This window comes from Doryrhamphus excisus, unplaced genomic scaffold (genome assembly GCF_037039965.1).
Source record: "Doryrhamphus excisus strain RoL-2023G ecotype Guam unplaced genomic scaffold, RoL_Dexc_Guam_v1.1 HiC_scaffold_24, whole genome shotgun sequence".
NCBI lineage: Eukaryota > Metazoa > Chordata > Actinopteri > Syngnathiformes > Syngnathidae > Doryrhamphus > Doryrhamphus excisus.
This window is the reverse complement of record NW_027621862.1, coordinates 1,007,243-1,026,145: the sequence shown is the minus strand read 5'-3', so window position 1 is coordinate 1,026,145 and position 18,903 is coordinate 1,007,243. Positions and strand designations below refer to the sequence as shown.

At 39.1% G+C, this 18,903-nt stretch overlaps 5 protein-coding genes and 1 long non-coding RNA gene across 11 annotated transcripts in view; 4 read left to right on the top strand and 2 right to left on the bottom strand.

The window, feature by feature from the left end:
• pald1a (phosphatase domain containing paladin 1a) overlaps positions 1-6,195 on the bottom strand; it is a 40,873-nt gene extending 34,678 nt beyond the window's left edge. The window contains exons 1-2 of the mRNA XM_078788754.1: positions 5,455-6,195; positions 1,747-1,996 (exon numbers count right to left, since the gene is read on the bottom strand). The gene's annotated coding sequence lies outside the window, so the exon portion shown is untranslated. The remainder of the gene's footprint in view (positions 1-1,746; positions 1,997-5,454) is intronic.
• On the top strand, positions 3,523-7,701 carry ndr2 (nodal-related 2). Its single transcript, XM_058061064.2, has 3 exons — positions 3,523-3,894; positions 5,460-6,202; positions 7,549-7,701. The coding sequence occupies exons 1-3, from the start codon at positions 3,669-3,671 to the stop codon at positions 7,699-7,701; spliced, it is 1,122 nt and encodes a 373-aa protein (XP_057917047.2). The 5' UTR covers positions 3,523-3,668.
• Positions 7,702-8,234: 533 nt separating this feature from the next.
• On the top strand, positions 8,235-10,805 carry lrrc20 (leucine rich repeat containing 20). Of its 4 annotated transcripts, none has more exons than XM_058061060.2 (5): positions 8,235-8,370; positions 9,781-9,855; positions 9,951-10,100; positions 10,189-10,356; positions 10,436-10,803. In XM_058061060.2, the coding sequence occupies exons 2-5, from the start codon at positions 9,786-9,788 to the stop codon at positions 10,570-10,572; spliced, it is 525 nt and encodes a 174-aa protein (XP_057917043.2). In that variant the 5' UTR covers positions 8,235-8,370; positions 9,781-9,785; the 3' UTR covers positions 10,573-10,803. The 4 variants fall into 4 exon arrangements, with proteins under 4 accessions (XP_057917043.2, XP_078644838.1, XP_057917044.2 ...); XM_078788712.1 differs by having other exon boundaries at positions 8,310-8,370; positions 9,777-9,855; positions 10,436-10,804; XM_058061061.2 differs by lacking the exon at positions 8,235-8,370 and adding an exon at positions 8,678-8,816 and having other exon boundaries at positions 10,436-10,804.
• Positions 10,806-11,196: 391 nt separating this feature from the next.
• Positions 11,197-14,855, top strand: ppa1a (inorganic pyrophosphatase 1a). 3 transcript variants are annotated; one of them, XM_058061054.2, is made up of 12 exons: positions 11,197-11,640; positions 11,768-11,878; positions 11,956-12,020; positions 12,316-12,369; positions 12,438-12,557; positions 12,809-12,895; positions 12,954-13,080; positions 13,151-13,278; positions 13,365-13,450; positions 14,305-14,374; positions 14,481-14,520; positions 14,600-14,855. In XM_058061054.2, exons 2-12 carry the CDS (start codon positions 11,818-11,820, stop codon positions 14,626-14,628), a joined length of 867 nt encoding a protein of 288 aa, XP_057917037.2. In that variant the 5' UTR covers positions 11,197-11,640; positions 11,768-11,817; the 3' UTR covers positions 14,629-14,855. The 3 variants fall into 3 exon arrangements, with proteins under 3 accessions (XP_057917037.2, XP_078644850.1, XP_078644849.1); XM_078788724.1 differs by having other exon boundaries at positions 11,764-11,878; XM_078788723.1 differs by lacking the exon at positions 11,197-11,640 and having other exon boundaries at positions 11,725-11,878.
• Positions 14,856-14,910: 55 nt separating this feature from the next.
• sar1aa (secretion associated, Ras related GTPase 1Aa) lies at positions 14,911-18,571 on the top strand. The gene is made up of 7 exons (XM_058061057.2): positions 14,911-14,997; positions 16,245-16,317; positions 16,428-16,547; positions 16,666-16,731; positions 16,827-16,930; positions 17,002-17,133; positions 17,206-18,571. The coding sequence occupies exons 2-7, from the start codon at positions 16,251-16,253 to the stop codon at positions 17,320-17,322; spliced, it is 606 nt and encodes a 201-aa protein (XP_057917040.1). The 5' UTR covers positions 14,911-14,997; positions 16,245-16,250; the 3' UTR covers positions 17,323-18,571.
• Positions 16,034-17,492, bottom strand: LOC144895248 (uncharacterized). The gene is made up of 2 exons (XR_013625740.1): positions 16,850-17,492; positions 16,034-16,760 (listed from the first exon to the last, which is right to left on the bottom strand). It is a non-coding gene; the product is annotated as an uncharacterized LOC144895248 (long non-coding RNA).
• Positions 18,572-18,903: the final 332 nt, after the last annotated feature.

Below are 18,903 nucleotides of genomic sequence, written 5' to 3'. Positions count from 1 at the left end.
TTAATGTTTTTAGGCTTTTATAAGGTTTTATTTGATTTTAGAATTGCATGGATCAGAGGGCTGCACGGTGGCCGAGTGGTTAGCACACGGGCCTCACAGCTAGGAGACCCGAGTTTGAATGTTCTCCCTGTGCTTGCGTGGGTTTTCTCCCACATTCCAAAAACATGCTAGGTTAATTAGCCACTCCAAATTGTCCATAGGTATGAATGTGAGTGTGAATGGTTGTTTGTCTATATGTGCCCTGTGATTGGCTGGCCACCAGTCCAGTGTGTAGTCACCTGAAGACAGCTGGGATAGGCTCCAGCACCCCTCTTGTGAGGATCAGCGGTATAAAAATGAATGAATGAATTGCATGGATCAAATACCCTCAAATGTGGACCATATCTGGCACATGGCCAGGTTTTGAGCATCCTTTAAACAGTCCTTGTCAAATAGTGGTGCACAGTACTGCAGTACTAGAACAAAGTGTAATTGCACATCAACTGCAGTAGATGTGGTGGCGCTCTCATTGTCCTCGTGTTCCCAAAGAGTATTACCTCTACTTGTAGGAGTTTTATGTACTGAGCAGTAGCATGAAATATGAAGTACAATGAAGAAACATTACAACATGACATTTTTTTTAACATGAATAAAAAGAAAGAAGAAGAGATATTCAGGAAATATGACAAAAACGTATGTAGCACTTGGCTGGGAACATAAAATACTACTATATTACTACAGAAACTACTGCTTTAAAAGCACTTGACAACATTTCACGGGAGTTTCTGTTCAAGATGAAGCAGGAATAAAAGCTCAATCATTTAAGTTGATCCCGGGGCTCGTCAATCTTGACGAGTTTCACACGCTCACGTTTGATTAATTGCTAGATAGACGCCGGTTTCGGTTCTGCCGACCCCCGTATTTGAGGGATTTGAGGAAAAGTGATACGTACATTGCCCAACACATCAAAAGAGGTGATCTGTCTAAATACTGTAGTAGTTTTCTCTGGAAATACGACCCCTAAAATGCATCATTTTATATGACTTATGGATAATTAGTTACCATGTTTTTCATGCAATCTTACTAAAATTTCATACACACATGTGCTTATCAGTCCGATAAAAGTGTGTATCAAATTTTTTAATAATTCATATAAACACATTGAAGTTTCAGTGGGTGTTTTTCAGAGCTGTGTAAGAAATTTCAAGCCAATAACTCCATAATGGATTTTAATAACAACACCGCCATATGGTGTATTTGTCTGAAAAATAATAGCACAAGCAACACAGTAGGGGTGCATATTTTGACATATTTACAGACGTTTCCGTGCGGCGCTTCAGTGGTAGAAGAGTCGGATGTATTAATTTTTATCAACATATATGAATTAAATGTAATTAAATGACAGATATATTAATATTTCTGTGATAAGGATGCATGTGAGTGATGTTTAATTGCAAATAAATGGGAAATTCGAAATGTGTTGTGTGCACATGCAAAGTAGAGGTGAAAGGTCATGGGGTGGTGAGGGGGTGGTGAGGGGGTGGTGGGTGCCCAAACACATGGATGCCCCCATTGCTTTTCCTTTTCCACAAAGCACTTTCCTTCTCAGGAAAATAGCCAAGAAGTTACAGCTAACGCACACAACCAGCGTAATATCATCTTAATAGCAATGAATTGTGTTAAAACGCTTGCTACTAGCATCTGCAAGCTAGATGCTACTTAGCTTCAAAGCGTGTATGCAAACTTTCCAAAAACAAGCGAACTCACCATTGCAGCTCCCGGCGTGGGGAAAAAAACCCTCGAAAAAACACAGGATTTGGGATTTCAACTGGATGGAGCTTTTGTCGTGGATTTTCTTTTTACGTTCCCACCCCCGGTAGTAAAACACTCATTGATTTTTTTTCGGGTTCTTCTCTGCAAAGGAGTAAAAAAAAAAAAAAAAAAAAAAAAAAAAAGACTTGGGCGAGTGGAGTCGATGTGCGCATGCGCTAAAGAGGCGCCTTCAGGGACGCTGTTGCTAGGGAGGAAAGCAGAATATTAAAATGACTTAAAACACATAAAACAAAATGAGTGTTAATTAATAATTACATTGCAAGGGGGTGCTAAATATTACGAGTTGTTGTGCTAAATATTAAGTGTTGTTTCAACAAATTATTTAAATTATTTGTACAAATTACTGTTTATGCTGTACATTGTTGTTCATATTTGATGTCATCTATTTATTCTCAACATTATTATTATTATTATTTATTATTACATTATTAATTTTACTGCTGTGTTATTGTGCAATGACAATAAAGGAAGCATCTATCTATTGTTTCAAAATTAAATAAAAAAAACACAAATAAATATTGATATTGAAATGAATTTGGTATTTGATTTTTCATTGTATTCTGCAAAAAAAATTCAGCACATATTATGCATTCAATGCAATTTTATTTGGATTTTTATTCCAATCTTCAGACAAATATTTTATACAATTTTGTAACAAAAAAATGAAACCAAATCAACATGCTATACCATGTGTGAAATAATAATAAAGTGTGTTTTATTTATTAATAATCGAATCTTTCTATGCCATAAATACAACAAAACAATATCTCGTTGCGCTCCGTCCACCCAGTCACCGCTGTTGTGTCCTTGGGCAAGGCACTTTACCCACTCTGGTGTATGATTGCGAATGGATGCAATCTGAATTTTGGAAAAAAAAGCAACAATTATTAATAAATAAAGCATATTTTATCATTATTTCACACATGGTAGGTTTCACATGTATAGCATGTTGATTTAGTTTCAATTTTTTGTTCCAAAATTGTATAAAATATATGTCTGAAGATTGGGGGGAAAAATATCCAAATTAAATTGCATTGAATTTATAATATGTGCTGAATTTGCAGAATACAATTAAAAATCAAATATCAATATTTCTTTGTGTTTTTTTTATTTAATGTTGAAACAATAGATTGATACTTTCTTTATTGTTATTGCGCAATAACACAGTAGTGAAATTGCCAACAAAATGTCGTTACCTGGCTTTCATATAATAATAATAAAAAAAATTAATAATAATAATAATAATAAAAATAATAATAATGTTGAGAATAAATGAATGTTTGGTGGTGTTTTGAGACCTTGTCGGCGCGTATTGGCAGCCATGTTTCCTCCATCGGACACCTGTGTCTACAGACGTAGTTTACCACTATGAAAATCTCAAATCTAATTCATTATTTGATTATTTTTAAATCTCCAATGTCTTAAATATGTTTACTAAGGCCGCATAACAATAATAAAATGTGATTAATTCAGTTTTAAAGACGTATAAATACAAAAAAAAATTGTTTTTCCTACATAATGTTAAATATGATTTGTGCAAGCTGCATAATAAATATTAGTGTCCTTTATTAGCCCAATGCTGGTCCCTAATAATCCACAGCAGATGCAGACTCCGTGTGGGAAAGCCTAACAATTAGCGAAGGTACACATCGTTGACTGGGGCGTCTTAATTAGCAGCTGAATGGCTGATGAGCTGTCAGGTAACACGTCTTGAGGACGCACGTCAATTTCCTTTAATGTTCTCGGCTACTTGCTGGACATGAAAGCAGGGAGGGGTGGTCGTCTGAGGGTATATAAGACACCCCTAAAAAAAATGTCCCGCATTGGAAGGGGATCGTCTTATTTGCGGGGGATTCATGGAGGCTTGGAAGTCGTTGCTGGTCCTCCTGGAGGTGGTGGCGCTCCTCCGGTGCCGGGACGGAGCCACCGGGCAAGGGCAAGTGCTGCACCGCTTGGCGCTGGTGGAGCGCGGCGCGGGGCATCACTTGCCCAGCTATATGGTGCACCTTTATCGGAACTTTTCTCGCCCCGTGGATGCTACGGAGTTAAATGCGGACACGGTGAGGAGCTTTATGGCGAAAGGTAATATTTTACGCAATTTATGCACTTTTTTTTATTATTTTAAAGTAACACCACCTTGTAACATGTTAAGGGAGGGGGGGTTTGTCGGGGGGGCCAGACGAGCTCAGTGGGCTTCAATCCACATCCCACTCAGCATAGGGGATCAGCGTGTGAAAAGACTCCTGCTTTTTCTGCCTTAATTCACAAAGCAAACCTCTTTTTTTCTCTCCCTTAAATAGCTTAAATGTTGATTGAATATCTCGCCAGACGCCCCCCCCCCTTACAAATCTCTTACCAGGACCAAATCAACAACTTCCCTTAGTTCTTTTTTCTTTCTTCACACTTGTCCTGATTAGATTAGCTCCGTGGATTTGTAACCGGTGGCACACAAGCAGCATCTCACATGGATGCAAGGTGTCCGGAATCGAACCTGGGTTTGTTTGGCGAGGATATGCACAAGCCAGCATGCAGGGAGAAATGGATGTTTTGGGTGGGGTTTTTTTTTTAAGTGACTGCTACAATTGTGTCCAATCTGTTCGTGGGTTTCGGCTGTTAATGATAGAGTGGATTAAAAGGTTTGATCATGTGGTGCCCCCCCCCCCTTTTAATCACCCCCTCCCTTTTTTTTGCATGCAGCTAGTCAAATGTTTAAAAATGCTTTAATCCTTTAGATTAATTTCAGCCACACCTGAGTCCACACCTGGACCCCCCCACCCCCTCCACACCCCCCCCCTTATTGTTTATTTCTATTAAATAATTTTTATTTTTATATTTTGTCCCCAGAGGGAAGTCATTTTTGTTGTTATACTGTTTAAAATATTTACAATTGTTGGAGTACAATGTAATATTTTAAATAATTATTTAAAAATAATTTACAATATGCAAATAAGTTTTGTGATTAAAAAAAGCAGTATTATTTATTGCATTCATATTATTACCATTACATATGTGCTGATATTTTTTTAAAATTATTGGAGTATACTACAATATTTTATATATTTTTATTTTGTATATTTATATTACAACAAGGTATTTTGTGATGTGTACAAATATGTAATACATATTTGTTTTTATGAACTTTTTAAAAAATATATATAATTAGTATTATAATGTTATATTTGATTTTTTTTCATCCCCAGATTTAAGTTATTATATTTGTATTGTTGTTGTGTTAAAAAATACAACACATTGTTGGAGTATATTACAATATTTTGGTGGTATTTTGTGATTTAATATCTTTTAAAAAAATGTCATTGTCGGTATTATATTTCTTTGTGTTGCAAATATGAATTTTTGTGACTTTAAAAAACATTTTTTCCACCAGAAGGAAGCTATTATATTTGTATTCAAGTTAATGTTTGTTGTTAGATTATTTTACATATTAATATGTATAAAATCTTACAATATTTTGGGGATCTTTTTTGACTTTATTGTCAGTATTACATTTACTTTAATTCAAAAATATAATATATATTATTTTATATATTTATATATGACATGACATTGCTAGAATTATTCGAGGTACATGTTGAACATATTCCATTCTCAAACACAGAAAAACGATTTCTGTTTCTTCCTCACTTTAGGGTTGGTGCACAAGCATCGGCACTGGGCGGCGACCTTTGACCTCCACGCCCTCCTGGCCGACCACCAGATCCAGGCGGCCGAGCTGAGGATCCGCCTCCCCCGGGGCGCCTCCAACGTGTCCCTGGCGGTGTATCACCAGCGCGGCCAGGAGTGCCCGGCGGCGTGCCAGGAGGAGCCCCAGCAGCTGGTGGGCTTCCTCACCGAGGCCTCGCTGCTCTCCTCCTCCCACAGCTGGAGGGTCTTCAACATGACGGACCCGCTCCTCAGCTGGCTCCGGGAGAAATCCACAACCAGGGTTCGCCACAAAAGAGCGTCCAGGAGGAGAAAGGCAGCGCTTTCCGCGTCCGGGAAGGAACAGGAAGTGAGCGACCGGGCTTTGCTGGTTATCTTCTCCCGCACGGCCTCGGACCAGGACTCCAAAGCCAAAGCCAGCTTGCTCCACACGGCCGAACAGTCCAAGTTCTTGACCCTGGCTGAAATCAAAAAGCCGCATTGGCCACCGAAGAGGAGGAGAAGCAAACGAGGACAGAGGGAACAGATGGGAAGAAGCCTTCCGGCATCCAAAAGAGGAAGTGGGGACAAGTCTCTGTGCCGCAAGGTGGACATGCAGGTGGACTTTAACCACATCGGGTGGGGATCCTGGATCATTTTCCCCAAAAGATACAACGCTTACCGCTGTGAGGGGTCCTGCCCGGGACCACTGGGCGCGGACTTGAACCCAACCAATCACGCTTACATGCAGGTAAGTGCTAGTTTGCTAGTTTGCTATGCTAGTTTGCTAGTTTGTAGCTAAGCTAAATCAGCTTATTGTGACGTATTCTAAAAATAAGCCGAAATTAGGGCTACACTGAAATGACAAAATAAAAGTTTATCAAACATTGGAATGTCGCAAGACATCCGGCTAATGCTAACACTAATGCTAATATATTTGCTAAACGTAGTGATACCTCGGTTTTCATCATTCATTCGTCCAAAAGGTCAAAATCTGACTTATCAAAAACGGAGAAAAAATTTTCAGTTTCACAAACAGAACATTTGGCCCCGTGGCAGGTTATATTGTTTGGGCGCTCCATTTCACACAGATTAATGTTGAACCAACGGCGGCGACCAAAAACTGAATATACAAAAACCGAGATTCAACTGTAGCCATTTTATGCTATTCTCTAACTACCTTACTTTCAACTTTAATCCAAAATGACAGAACAACAAACTACTCTCTACACACACACACAACACAGACAGACATTCTTCCAGGAAATAGAAATAATCTGTTACCAAAACGGAAGTTTGATAAAGCTAAAATTATCAAAACACTGCAAAATAATGTAAGTATTATATGTTATCATGGTGACAGCATGTTTCCAAAACCATAAAACCTTAGTGGAGGTTTTTCAGCAGGGTTCTCGGTGGGATATGTGTCCCATTACGTGGATTAATTCGCTGCCTATGAAAGACCCGTTCATGGCTTACATTAGGATTGTGGATGATGGCTCAAAATTCCCCCAAAAAGTGTAGTTTTCCTTTAAATTCAAGAGCAGAGTACAACAATGACTGCCATTTCCTGTGGGCTATTCGTCAAATGTTGGAGTTTTTCCCCCGAAATTGTTTTTTAGGGAAGGAAAATGTGTTGAAAAATCAGTAATTAATAAAGAAATAAAAAGAACAAAAAGACTGAGACAAGCAGCTTACCAAGATGGCGCACAGAATGTCCAAAATGGTCTTAATTCAGTCCATTGTTTATTTAGGCTAATTGGTCCCAGATCTGACTATACGTGAATTTCCGCTAAGTAGGATTCCTTACTTTCATTTACCTGTTTACCACCTTATAAATACATTTTTAAAAAACATTATTAGAGCCCTCAAGGTAAGTAATAACACCCCATAGTCACCTTCATACTCGGCTCGGTGGACCGAGTGGTTAGCACACAGGCCTCACAGCTAAGAGACACAAGTTCAATTCCAAGGTCAAACCGTCACCAGCTTTATTCACGCTCAAGTGTAAAAATAAGCTAAGCATTCAGTTAGCTTAGAGACGTATCCCCCTCCAAAATAAGTAAACCCAGTCTTGTCGTCTCTTTGTCTTGCCAGAGTTTACTGAAACATTACCACCCGGAGAGGGTGGCGTCGCCCTGCTGCGCCCCCACCAAAATGAGCCCGCTCAGCATGCTCTACTACGAGAAAGGCGAGATGCTTCTACGCCACCACGAGGACATGATTGTGGACGAGTGCGGCTGCCAGTGAGAACGCCGTTCCGCGGAAACGAACTTTGAAAAAATACTTAGCTCTTTGTTGTTGTGCCACGCACTGTTTTGTTAGCGACTGATCCATCGACCGAAATAGGATGAATTAAGTATTTGAAGATGTGCTGAAATACAAATGTACACACCGTTATCTCCTTTTAACTTATGAAAACATGTTGTTGAATTTTCCAGCACTATTTTTTACATGTATCTGTAAATGAATGTATATTTATTGTGAATATTAAAAAGGGTGTATTTATGTACATGTTGTTCAATGATTTATGACAGCACCAATAACTTCCAAATTAAATTATTATTTCAATATTATTCATATTTTTGAAATAAAGATTTAAATTAATTATTTTGTGTATTATCGGGGAAGCAGGTGGTTGTTTGGAACTATGATAGTCTAGATGGTTCTGTTTTTTTGTGTTTCAGCCCTGAACAATGGCTCATTGCTAAAAATGCACACATGACCACTAATTCAAACCAAAGCATTGTTGGGCAGAAAGTCCAGAAAATGCTCTAAAGTTGAAACAGAGGGCTAGAAGTGCTCCATTGTATTAAAATCCTTTGACAACAAAACAAAATAACACTGACTAACCAGAAATGAAGTTAGTTTGGACCCGGAGCTAAAGCAAGTAGTAGAGAAGTGGATCCGGACTGTGAGGTAAGACACACAATTCACTTCCTAACGGATTTAAAATAAATAACACTGTAGTGCCTATAAACATTAGACTCAAGCGGTTACATTGGAGAGTCATACAAGCGGTCAGTTTGCGCAAATGATATTACAGTGTATGGACAGTCGTCTGCAATTCCCCTGCGCAGGTTTGATGCGCATGATATAACTAGCCCATACATTTTTTATTTTGGTAGTAGCCTAGCTTGCTCATGCTGTCTACGACAGCCACGTTAAAATAAAAAAAGGCTATATTATTTAAAACGCGATTAAACTAAATAACTTAATTAGTCTTATTTTCTAACGAGTCGGTTAACATTTAGCTATCCCTTCAGAGGTGGACTAAAAATACACCCACGCCTAATTTGTCAAGCTATCTGCCAGTGGCTAGCGTTAGCTTCCGGCCATCTTCCGGGTTAGAGCAGAACTCGTCGGTAAGTGTAGTCTCCCTATTTTAACGACAAATACTCATTATTATTATTATTGTTATGGGTATATTTGTGCAGCGTACAGTTACTCCACCGATAAACGGTGACTTTCTTAGCATGTAACTAAGTTTGTACACACACACTATATCATGTGCGGTTGTAGCTAAATATAGTCGTGTAGCAACAGTACTACACTGAAGTTGGCTTCCCATTGGCCACTTAAGGGGGAATTTTTAAGGTGGAACGGCCGGATGATCTATTTTAATGTGAAAACATTTTAGGTAAAACACTTGACACCCACTGTTGTATTTGTGAAACTATTATTAGATTTGCAATACAAGCACTGTAAGACTTTTTTTAGCACCTGGTCCATATTAGACGTGGTCCAATTTGAAAAACATTAGGGCTAGACTTCTCAAATCTGGACTGGATTAATCTAAAAAAAAAAACAAAATGTTGATAAAAATACAGTTTGTGATTTGTAAAACCTTTATTCTATTTGTGAAAATGCAATCTAGTCACATGTAGACGTTTTTATGATATGCCGACTGCCTTCTCATACATTCTACACAATAGTGGCCTCTGCTGTACAAAAAGGGTACTGACTAAGTTAGTGACGGAGAGGTCATATTGGGGTCATTGAGTGTAAAGTCTCACTTGATTACGCACCCCAATCGTTTTTTGTGACCGGCTTTGAAAGCCGTTTATCGACACACCCTGATCAGTTTCCCCCCCGATATTGATCGGTGGCCGTTTTGTAAGCTAGCAGTCTGACTCTGGCTATGAGAGAAAGAACTTCCGGTTTGATTGGACTTGCTTCTGTATATGTGCGTCACTTTTGCTGAGGTTTTATGGATACAGAACTGTAAATGATGATATAATACAACCATAGAATAGGCATAATATCTATAATTAATTGCTCATAATAAATATTTATCTAATTCTATATTTAATTTCATTTGGGAGACAGAAAAAATGGCGGAGGCTGTGGTTAATGTGGCCCGCAGGATCAATGCAACAGTCGAGGAAGGAAGAGAATATCTGGGTAAGACTTCCATCATCCACGGTTGATTTCTAATTTAACCAGCAGGTGGCAGCAGTGGACTACAAATTATTATTGTATTATTTTTTTTCCCTCAGATTTGTCCAACTGTAAGCTCATTTCCTTCCCTGATGGAGTTTTCAAGGTTCTGAGCAGCGTTTCCGAGAACATTCGGGTCATCACATTAGCCGACAATGAACTGAAGGCCCTTAACAGCAAGTTCTTCTCCACATTCACGCAGCTGAGAGGTTGTTGGTTAAAAAATAGAAGCATTTATATGCACTGAGAAGCAAACCACTTGATTTAATCCCTGTGTTTAATTTGTTTACGTTGCAGAATTGGACCTGCACGGCAACGCTCTCACCAAACTCCCTGACTCTTTGGAGGAGATGAAGCACTTGACCAGCATCAACCTAGCAAATAACAACTTCTCTGTGTTTCCGGGTAAACTAACAGAAATGCCCACTTTGGAGAGGATTAACTTGGAAGAAAACAGCATCACTGGTAATCAAATGAAGTGAAGGCAAACAAAGTATCCGTTTACTCTCCTCATATGATGTCATTTTGGTGTTTGAATCCACAGAAGTCCCGCTGGAGAAGCTAGCCGCCATGCCCGCGCTGAAGTGGCTCAACGTGATGTCGAACCCTCTAGACTCAAACACGCAATCCGCTCTCAAATCTCCACAAAAGTTTGACGTCTTGTCAACAAAGGAGTCCTAAAAACGATGTTTACACGGGATGTCCGCATCCTGTGCGCGCAATGAGAACACAACCTGGCATCTGAAGCATGGAGATTTTTTAGCTTTTTTTTAAAAATATTTATAGGCCCAGATTGACTTTTGGGTGGGATATTATGGGATGTAATCGCCTACTTATTATTTTGGGTTGTATAAAAGTTTTTCTTTTCCCAATTTATAATTTGGCATGTTATTTGTTGCTGTTTTTCACTCCTGCATTGGATCTGCATTCTACCGCTTATCCTCACGAGGGTCGCGGGGGGTGCTGGAGCCTATCCCAGCTGTCTTCGGGCGAGAGGCGGGGACTGGTGGCCAGTCAATCACAGGGCACATATAGACAAACAACCATTCACACTCACATTCATACCTATGGACGATTTGGAGTGGCTAATTAACCTAGCATGTTTTTGGAATGTGGGAGGAAACCGGAATACCCGGAGAAAACCCACGCATGCACGGGGAGAACATGCAAACTCCACACAGGGATGGCCGATGGTGAGAATCGAACTTAGGTCTCCAAGCTGTGAGGCCTGCGTGCTAACCATTTGACCCCAATGAATACAGCATTTTTTAAATATCATTTTTCATGCTTTGGGTAAAAAAATCCGATACGGATATTGGTGCCAATAATTACGGACATCTCTAATTATTATTTAATATTATTTTAACTATATAGTTTTATTATTAATCAAAGCATCCTTCCTCATACATGCCTACAAAACAAATGGTAATATGGTAGTTCTGCGATGACATATTTAGCATTTATAGATGCTAAAATATCAAAGACCACAGCATAAAGGACGTGACCATGTAAGTGCGTCTGTTATCAAACAGCTGCAGTCAAATTCCACCGAGACGAGTAGTCCAGCTAATCCACTCTGTTAATTGGTTTACAGCTAACGCCTGTTAGGTACCATCTGTTTTTGTCACCAAAAGGCCCCCGGAGAGCCTTGTGGCACCGACATAAACAATGTGAAAATATACAAGCATGCTAGGATTGCTAAAAACATGCGATCCGGGCAGCATAGTGTGGCTGGAAGTGGAAACGGAGGTAATAATAGCATTGTTGTTTACATTTGATTTATACGCTGTTGTCTTCACATGCGGCTTGTTGTCGGCTTAAGCAAGTGTGTGTGTGTGTTTGTGTGTGTGTGCGTGGTACTCACTCACTCAGTCAATCTGTAGCGCCTTATTCTTGTCGTCGTGAGAGCAGTGAAAGGTCACCAAGATGAGCTTCAGCACCGAGGAGCGAGGTCGACCCAACACCAGCGACTACAGACTCTTCTTCAGTAAGACCCTTTCATCAACTTAACAACGGACGTTTCCTGTTTCGGGCATTTGAGTGACAAATGTCTCCTTGGCACAGAGAACTCCGAGGGCCGATACATCTCTCCTTTCCACGACATTCCCATCTATGCAAATGAAGCCCAGGTGAGCCCCCTTACCCCAAAATAAACACATATTCAGGTTATTGTCAGGTAATATTTTCATAATTACAGCATAGAACAACCTTCTCTGTACAGGTTTTAACATTACTAGAGCTCTCTAGATATGAAATAACACCCCTATAGTCACCAAAAGCAGTCATATTACCTAATATAGGAAATAAGACACAAATAAGACATAATATATAGACTCACACCTTAACAATGGGAGAGTACTTCCTGTGGTGGCTATTGTCTAATCATTGTAAGCTAATAGTGAGCTATTTGTATTCATCTTGCAGAATATCTTTCACGCCGTCGTGGAAGTTCCCAGATGGACCAACGCAAAGATGGAGGTATTTTTGATCCTGTTTTAGTTTCATTATCAATAATAACATTTTTTCGATGTTTCTATGGTTTCCAGATCGCCACCAAAGATGCTCTCAATCCACTGAAACAGGACATGAAGAAGGGCAACCTCCGCTACGTGGCCAACGTGTTCCCCCACAAAGGTTACATCTGGAACTATGGCGCTATCCCCCAGGTACGTCATCCCTCCCTGTCCTTTCTCTCCCTTGTGAGGCAGTGGAGCGAAAGGATTCTGTCCTAGCGACACGCCACTGTACATGCCGGTTTATTTCCAAATCCTCCATAATAATGCGGTCATCATAAACATCATAAACACCTTATAGTATAGTGAAATTTCTGCTTCTATGGTTATCGTCACATGTCTAGTTTGACTTTTGAGCGAAAGTGTACTATTGTATTACCATGATGTAATACTGCTTCGGTCAGACATGGGAGGACCCTCACCACCAGGACGCTGACACGGGCTGCTGCGGTGACAACGACCCCATCGATGTTTGCGACATCGGAAACAAGGTACAAAGCAACGAGGGACATCAATTCAATTGCGGAGATGGAAATTGTTCTCTGTCAGGTGTGCTCCCGAGGGGAGGTGATCAAAGTCAAGGTGCTGGGCACGCTGGCGCTGATCGATGAGGGCGAAACGGACTGGAAGGTCATCGTGATCAATACGGACGACCCCGAGGCGGATGACTTTAACAGTAGGAGCGACAACAGCGACGGTGATCTCCGGTTGCTACGTTTCTAGTTTGTCCTTCATCGTCTCGGCAGATATCGACGACGTCAGACGACTGAAGCCCGGCTACCTCGAGGCGACGCTGGACTGGTTCAAACGCTACAAAGTCCCGGACGGCAAAGCTGAAAATCAGTTTGCCTTTAACGGGGAGTTCAAGGACAGGGTAAATGTACCGTGCATCGTTTTGTCTCAAGACAATGCAGTGGAATGAGTGTCTTACGTTGTGCCCCCCCCCCCCCCCCCCCTTAGGATTTTGCTATAGAAACTGTGAAGAGTACCCACGAGTTCTGGAAAGCTCTCGTGTCCCAAAAGACCGACACTGGCGACTTAAACTGGTAACACAGTAATGCCACTTGGCATTTATACTTCTTTTTTTTACCATGTTGACACTGCGTAATGTACCTCAACTCAATCACTTTAATTCAAAGAATTGTAGCAGTTTACTTGAAACTTTTTTTGTAAATATTAGATTTTATTCAATTATAATTTTAATAATAAATAAAGACATTCTTTTAATTTAATGACATATTTTTAATTGAAAGAAATTTAATAATTTATTTAAAAATATAAATGCATTTAATCACATTTTTCATTTATTATTTAACAATGTATTTAAAATAAATTCTAAAAAATATTTTTTTTCATTCATCATATATTTTTAATAGACATTTTACAATTTTAAAACTATTATTAGCAAATCTAAAAATGTACTTTTTGATTTTTTATCAACAATTAAATAATTTTTTTTGATTTGTTAATAATGTAAATGTAAAGTTTTTATTGCAAAAAAATAAAAAAAATTATGAAAATAAACTAGCCGGTTTTTACACATTGCAATACTACATTTGACCTCAGGAGGCGACAGTGAGTTATTATCCTGCTGTACTATTTTTCATGTTTTTGACTGACTAAACTTTCTTTAGTCTTCTAATCTACCAATTTTGAACAGTAATTTTACTACTAGATTATTTAGCATTATTCAGTTAGTGGGGAAATGCTGCCCCCTTCAGTCTGATGTGTGTAGTGCATGCATGCAAATTCCTTGTCAGCCACTACTGCCGCCTTTCAACCTGACCAGGCATTTATTTTTCATTTGATTTCAACATTACAACACAATATTTTTACAATAAATGATTAAAGATACATTATTTATATATAATTAATATTTAACTGTATTTTTGTCGCTCAGTATGAACACAAGCATCTCGGACAGTCCGTCTTGCTTGTCTGCCCAAGACGCCGCCGCTGTTGTTGAGTCGGTGAGCCAAGTGCACTCACTTTCCGCAACATTAAGTACACTAATCTAATGTGATCCAATATAATATACAATATATAACATATATACGCTATTTTAATCCTTCACAGGCGTGTGCCTTTGGAGCTGAAGATCCCATTCCTAGTTCAGGTCAGTCAAAAAGTACAAAATGCAGTTTCTGTTTTGGGTCCTTTTTCAAACTAAATATTTGCTTCCCTTTTTTTTCCAGTCGACAAATGGTTCTACTATGAAAAGTAATGACATTTTGAATGGAAATCAATTCATTCTTTGTTATTCCTTCAATTGATTTCTACCATTAGCATTACCATTTAGCATCAATGTGTTATGTATTCAATTCTGTTTTAAAATATGCTTTTCTGCACCTATTTTAACGCTTGTCATGACAACAAAGTGAAATGCATCATAACAATAATGTAACAACTGCGTTTGCCATCACTGATCAATAAATGTTTCCTTGTACTTTATGACGTTGCACTTTCATTAAACCAACACGCCACGCGGGGGCGCTGCGATGGCAAAGTGACTCATTTTATCAAACGAAGAAGACGACTCAGCTCGTCTGTTTCCAAGGAGACAGTTGACAACCGTTCCCGTTCTGGGTTGCTGGTAAGTCGCCTGTTAAATCACTCGAAAGAAACGTTTAACGAGTATTACATTTTACGAACTTAAAATCTAAATGGGTGATGATATAAACAGTCTGATAGTCAAAAGACCGACATAATTACCACACTCGCTTGTAGGCGGCGTCAAAAGTAACAATATATGTCCAAAATATATGTACAAAGCTTTACAGCATTAATTAAAAACATTGCAAATAAAAGCTAGTACTTGTTTGGAACTACAAACATCACCAAAGTGCCGATATGAATGAAGTCCAGTGCTAAAGCCTTAAACGAGCTAGTTTATGTGGCGTTCGAATAACATGGGAAATTCAAATGACTAGTATGTTGTTAATAGGGTATTTTGCCTTCCAAAATGGAGGAGCCGTCCAATAAAATGTGTTCAATTTGACTCTGCCAATACAAAGGGAGGACAGATGACGTCACACACCCTAAAGACGAACAACGTACGTTCCAACGTCCGTTTAAGACCAGTTCAAACACGTTAGCGTTTATTTTGACTACTTCTGATAACATAACATGTAGAAAGTCAACAAACCATACTGGTGCTGGAGCCTATCCCAGCTGTCTTCGTGTGAGAGGCAGGGTACACCCTGGAGTGGTGGCCAACCAATCACAGAGCACATATAGACAAACAACCATTCACACTCACATTCATACCTATGGACAATTTGGAGTCACTAATTAACCTAGCATGTTTTTGGAATGTGGGAGGAAGTCCTGGAGAAAACCCACGCATGCACAGGGAGAACATGCAAACTCCACACAGAGATGGCCGAGGGTGGAATTGAACCCGGGTCTCCTAGCTGTGAGGCCTGCGTGCTAACCACTATGCAGGCCCGAAATAGCCATTATTTATATATATATTTTTTGGAAAACCGCAACAGAATAACGGGCAACTTAGATAAAATGTGGTTGTTTGGGAATTGAGGGTGGAATTGAACTTGGGTCTCCTAGCTGTGAGGCCTGGGTACTAACCCATTGTGCACCATGCAGGCCCGAAATAGCCCTTTTTTTTTAAAAAAAACTGCAACAGAATAATGGACGACTTAGATATAATCTAGTTGTTTGTGGAATTGAACTCGGGTCTCCTAGCTGTGAGACCAGCATGCTAACCACTTATCCACCACGCAGGCCCAAAATAGCCATTATTTATATTTTTTTTTGGAAAACTGCAACAGAATAACGGACGACTTGGATATAATCGAGTCGTTTGTGTGGTTTGTGTTTCAGAACAAGATGCCTGCAATGTCGGTTTTAGTCTACTGGGTCTCCAGGAGGTTTCATAACGTTTTGAAGTTCCTGGGTAAGCATTGTTTGGGTGTCTTTCTGCCAACAGATACACAAATTGTCCCAAATTGTAACGTCCTTGAAGGGTTATATTCATGTTTTGTTTTTTTTTTAACGTGACTGCAGGTCTGTACAAAAAGACAGGCAAGCTGGTCTTCCTGGGCCTGGACAATGCGGGCAAAACAACTCTACTGCACAGGTTGAAGGATGACCGACTTAGTCAGCACGTGCCCACACTGCATCCAAGTAACATTTGCTTTTGCCAAATAGCACATATGGAGCTAAATATTGTGCAATATTAGTACCATGTACGATGTATACGTAGGTGTACCTAATGAGTAGTTGATGTTTTTGCTCCTTGAAGCGTCTGAAGAGTTGACAATCTGCGGCATGACCTTCACCACCTTCGATCTGGGAGGACACGTGCAAGGTGAGTGTAAGACGCCGACCTTTGGTACCCTAAACAGAAGAGAAATCCATGTGTTAAGGGCATTTTTGTACTTTATAAACGTCCTATGTGAATAGCTCGAAGAGTGTGGAAGAACTACCTGCCTGCGGTGAATGCCGTGGTCTTCGTGGTGGACTGTGCGGACCACGACAGGCTGGAAGAGTCCAAGATGGAACTGGACGTAAGCGTGACACTGGCGTTATGCTAACAACAATTAAAGCGACGCTAATTCCGCCTTGTTGCGTTGGCTAGGCCCTGCTGGCGGACGACACCATCGCCAACATGCCCATCATGGTGCTGGGGAATAAAATCGACCGGCTGGAGGCCATGAGCGAACGCGGCCTACGAGGGGCGCTCGCTCTGGACATGCAAGTCACAGGAAAGGTGGGTCACACCCGAGGATGACTTTGAGCGTCTGCCATGTTTTTTTTTGACGGAACGTGACGTCCCCAACAGGGAAGTGTGATGCCCAAGGATGACAATGCGAGACCCCTGGAGGTCTTCATGTGTAGCGTGTTGAAGAGACAAGGCTACGGCGAAGGATTCAGGTGGCTGTCGCAGTACATTGACTGATGACTCGGCAGCTTTTGGACTCTTTGGAACAATATATGCATCATTGTATTATTATTATGATTATTATATATGCATCATTGACATGAACACACAACAAACACAATCTAATAATGCGGAGTACTTGGAACTGCACACTTCATTCATAGCAATACTGTCCAACAAAAAAACTCATATTTTTCTCTCCAAATTAAATAGGAAAAAATATTCTAATAATTTTATAAACATATATATACATCATATAGTAAAGATATCCAATAATTATCAACCCGATATCACCCTAAAAATGTGATATCAGTCGACATCGGGATTGGATTTTTTTTCCCTGATCATGAAAACCGATATTTAAAAAAATTCAGTATGTGTTCATTCCATCACAAGAAATATGTCATGTTACACATATCGGTCTTGGAAATTGAGAGTTGGACAATATGGCCATAAATGCTATTAATATTTAGTTGAACAGAAATACAAATACAAATTATTGCTGTCTAACCATAATTTTAAAAATATATATTTAAATCCAAAACATGAGAAAAATTCAGATTAAAAATATATATTTAGTTCCTAGTTTTTAAAATACACAGTATAAAAGTAATGGAGTAGTATAAAACAATTATAAAATGTATGTTTTACTTTGTATTGAAACCACTCGTGCGACTATAATTACAAATATTTTAAATTAATACATGTAAAAAGTATTAATTTAAAATATTTGTAATTATTTTAAGTGTATAATTTTTTATTATATTTGACAGCTTCAATAATCTAAAAATATGTTACATTTTTATCTGAATATTCATGTTTGGGATTGGGAAAAAAAAAACAGAAACAGTATTCACTATTAAAAATAATGAAACTAATTTGTGGTTAAAAAGAAGCCAAACATTTGAATATAATTACACTGTATGGGCAGTACATTTCTAAAATATACGTATAATGTATTAAAATCAGTATGATGATGCAGCAGATGCCTTCCTAAAGTAGCAGTATAATTTAATTTTACATTACGAAAATGTTTTTGTCTTGCCTATAGCGACTGTGATTAGCATAGAAGATGCAAGCGCAACACGTGATACATCCTGTAAATGAATATCCATAATATATCCAGCATGCTTTGTGGACAAGGTCGCATCCTCTCCTAATGAAATGCAGGGATTTGCCATATAACGACTTTACAGGCGATGTTGAGAGTTGTATTATGCATGTAAGCTCGTGTAATGGATGTAAAATAAATGTAAATATATGTAAAGCTGACTTGAGTTGATGCGAAGCTGCACTTAAACAACACAGCAGGTCAAAGGTGCGTGTTGTGTTCAGATGCCAGAATACAAATTTTTTTTTTTTGGGCTACAAACGCCTTAGTGTTGGTTTTTCTTGGCCAGAAAAAGATGAGATGTGAATTAAAAGCAATGACCAGAGGCGGCGCTGGCTTCCATGTTTTTTTTGTTTTGTTTTTTTTTTTAAAAAACAAGTTTATTAAAGCGCTCAGCCTAGAAGGTACATTCTTAGCTTCACTAGAACATGCAACACCACAAATAGCATACATGGACAGCCATGTTCCTTTAGAAGGACAACATAGTC

Coding starts and splice junctions, on each gene's coding strand:
- ndr2 (XM_058061064.2), top strand. CDS start 3,669: ATGGAGGCTTGGAAGTCGTTGCTGGTCCTCCTGGAGGTGGTGGCGCTC. Junction 3,895..5,459: donor GAGGAGCTTTATGGCGAAAG/GTAATATTTTAC, acceptor TCCTCACTTTAG/GGTTGGTGCACAAGCATCGG. Junction 6,203..7,548: donor CCAATCACGCTTACATGCAG/GTAAGTGCTAGT, acceptor TTGTCTTGCCAG/AGTTTACTGAAACATTACCA.
- lrrc20 (XM_058061062.2), top strand. CDS start 9,786: ATGGCGGAGGCTGTGGTTAATGTGGCCCGCAGGATCAATGCAACAGTC. Junction 9,856..9,950: donor GGAAGGAAGAGAATATCTGG/GTAAGACTTCCA, acceptor TTTTTCCCTCAG/ATTTGTCCAACTGTAAGCTC. Junction 10,101..10,188: donor CACATTCACGCAGCTGAGAG/GTTGTTGGTTAA, acceptor TTTACGTTGCAG/AATTGGACCTGCACGGCAAC.
- ppa1a (XM_058061054.2), top strand. CDS start 11,818: ATGAGCTTCAGCACCGAGGAGCGAGGTCGACCCAACACCAGCGACTAC. Junction 12,370..12,437: donor GGACCAACGCAAAGATGGAG/GTATTTTTGATC, acceptor TATGGTTTCCAG/ATCGCCACCAAAGATGCTCT. Junction 14,375..14,480: donor CCGCCGCTGTTGTTGAGTCG/GTGAGCCAAGTG, acceptor AATCCTTCACAG/GCGTGTGCCTTTGGAGCTGA.
- sar1aa (XM_058061057.2), top strand. CDS start 16,251: ATGCCTGCAATGTCGGTTTTAGTCTACTGGGTCTCCAGGAGGTTTCAT. Junction 16,318..16,427: donor TAACGTTTTGAAGTTCCTGG/GTAAGCATTGTT, acceptor ACGTGACTGCAG/GTCTGTACAAAAAGACAGGC. Junction 16,931..17,001: donor AGTCCAAGATGGAACTGGAC/GTAAGCGTGACA, acceptor TGCGTTGGCTAG/GCCCTGCTGGCGGACGACAC.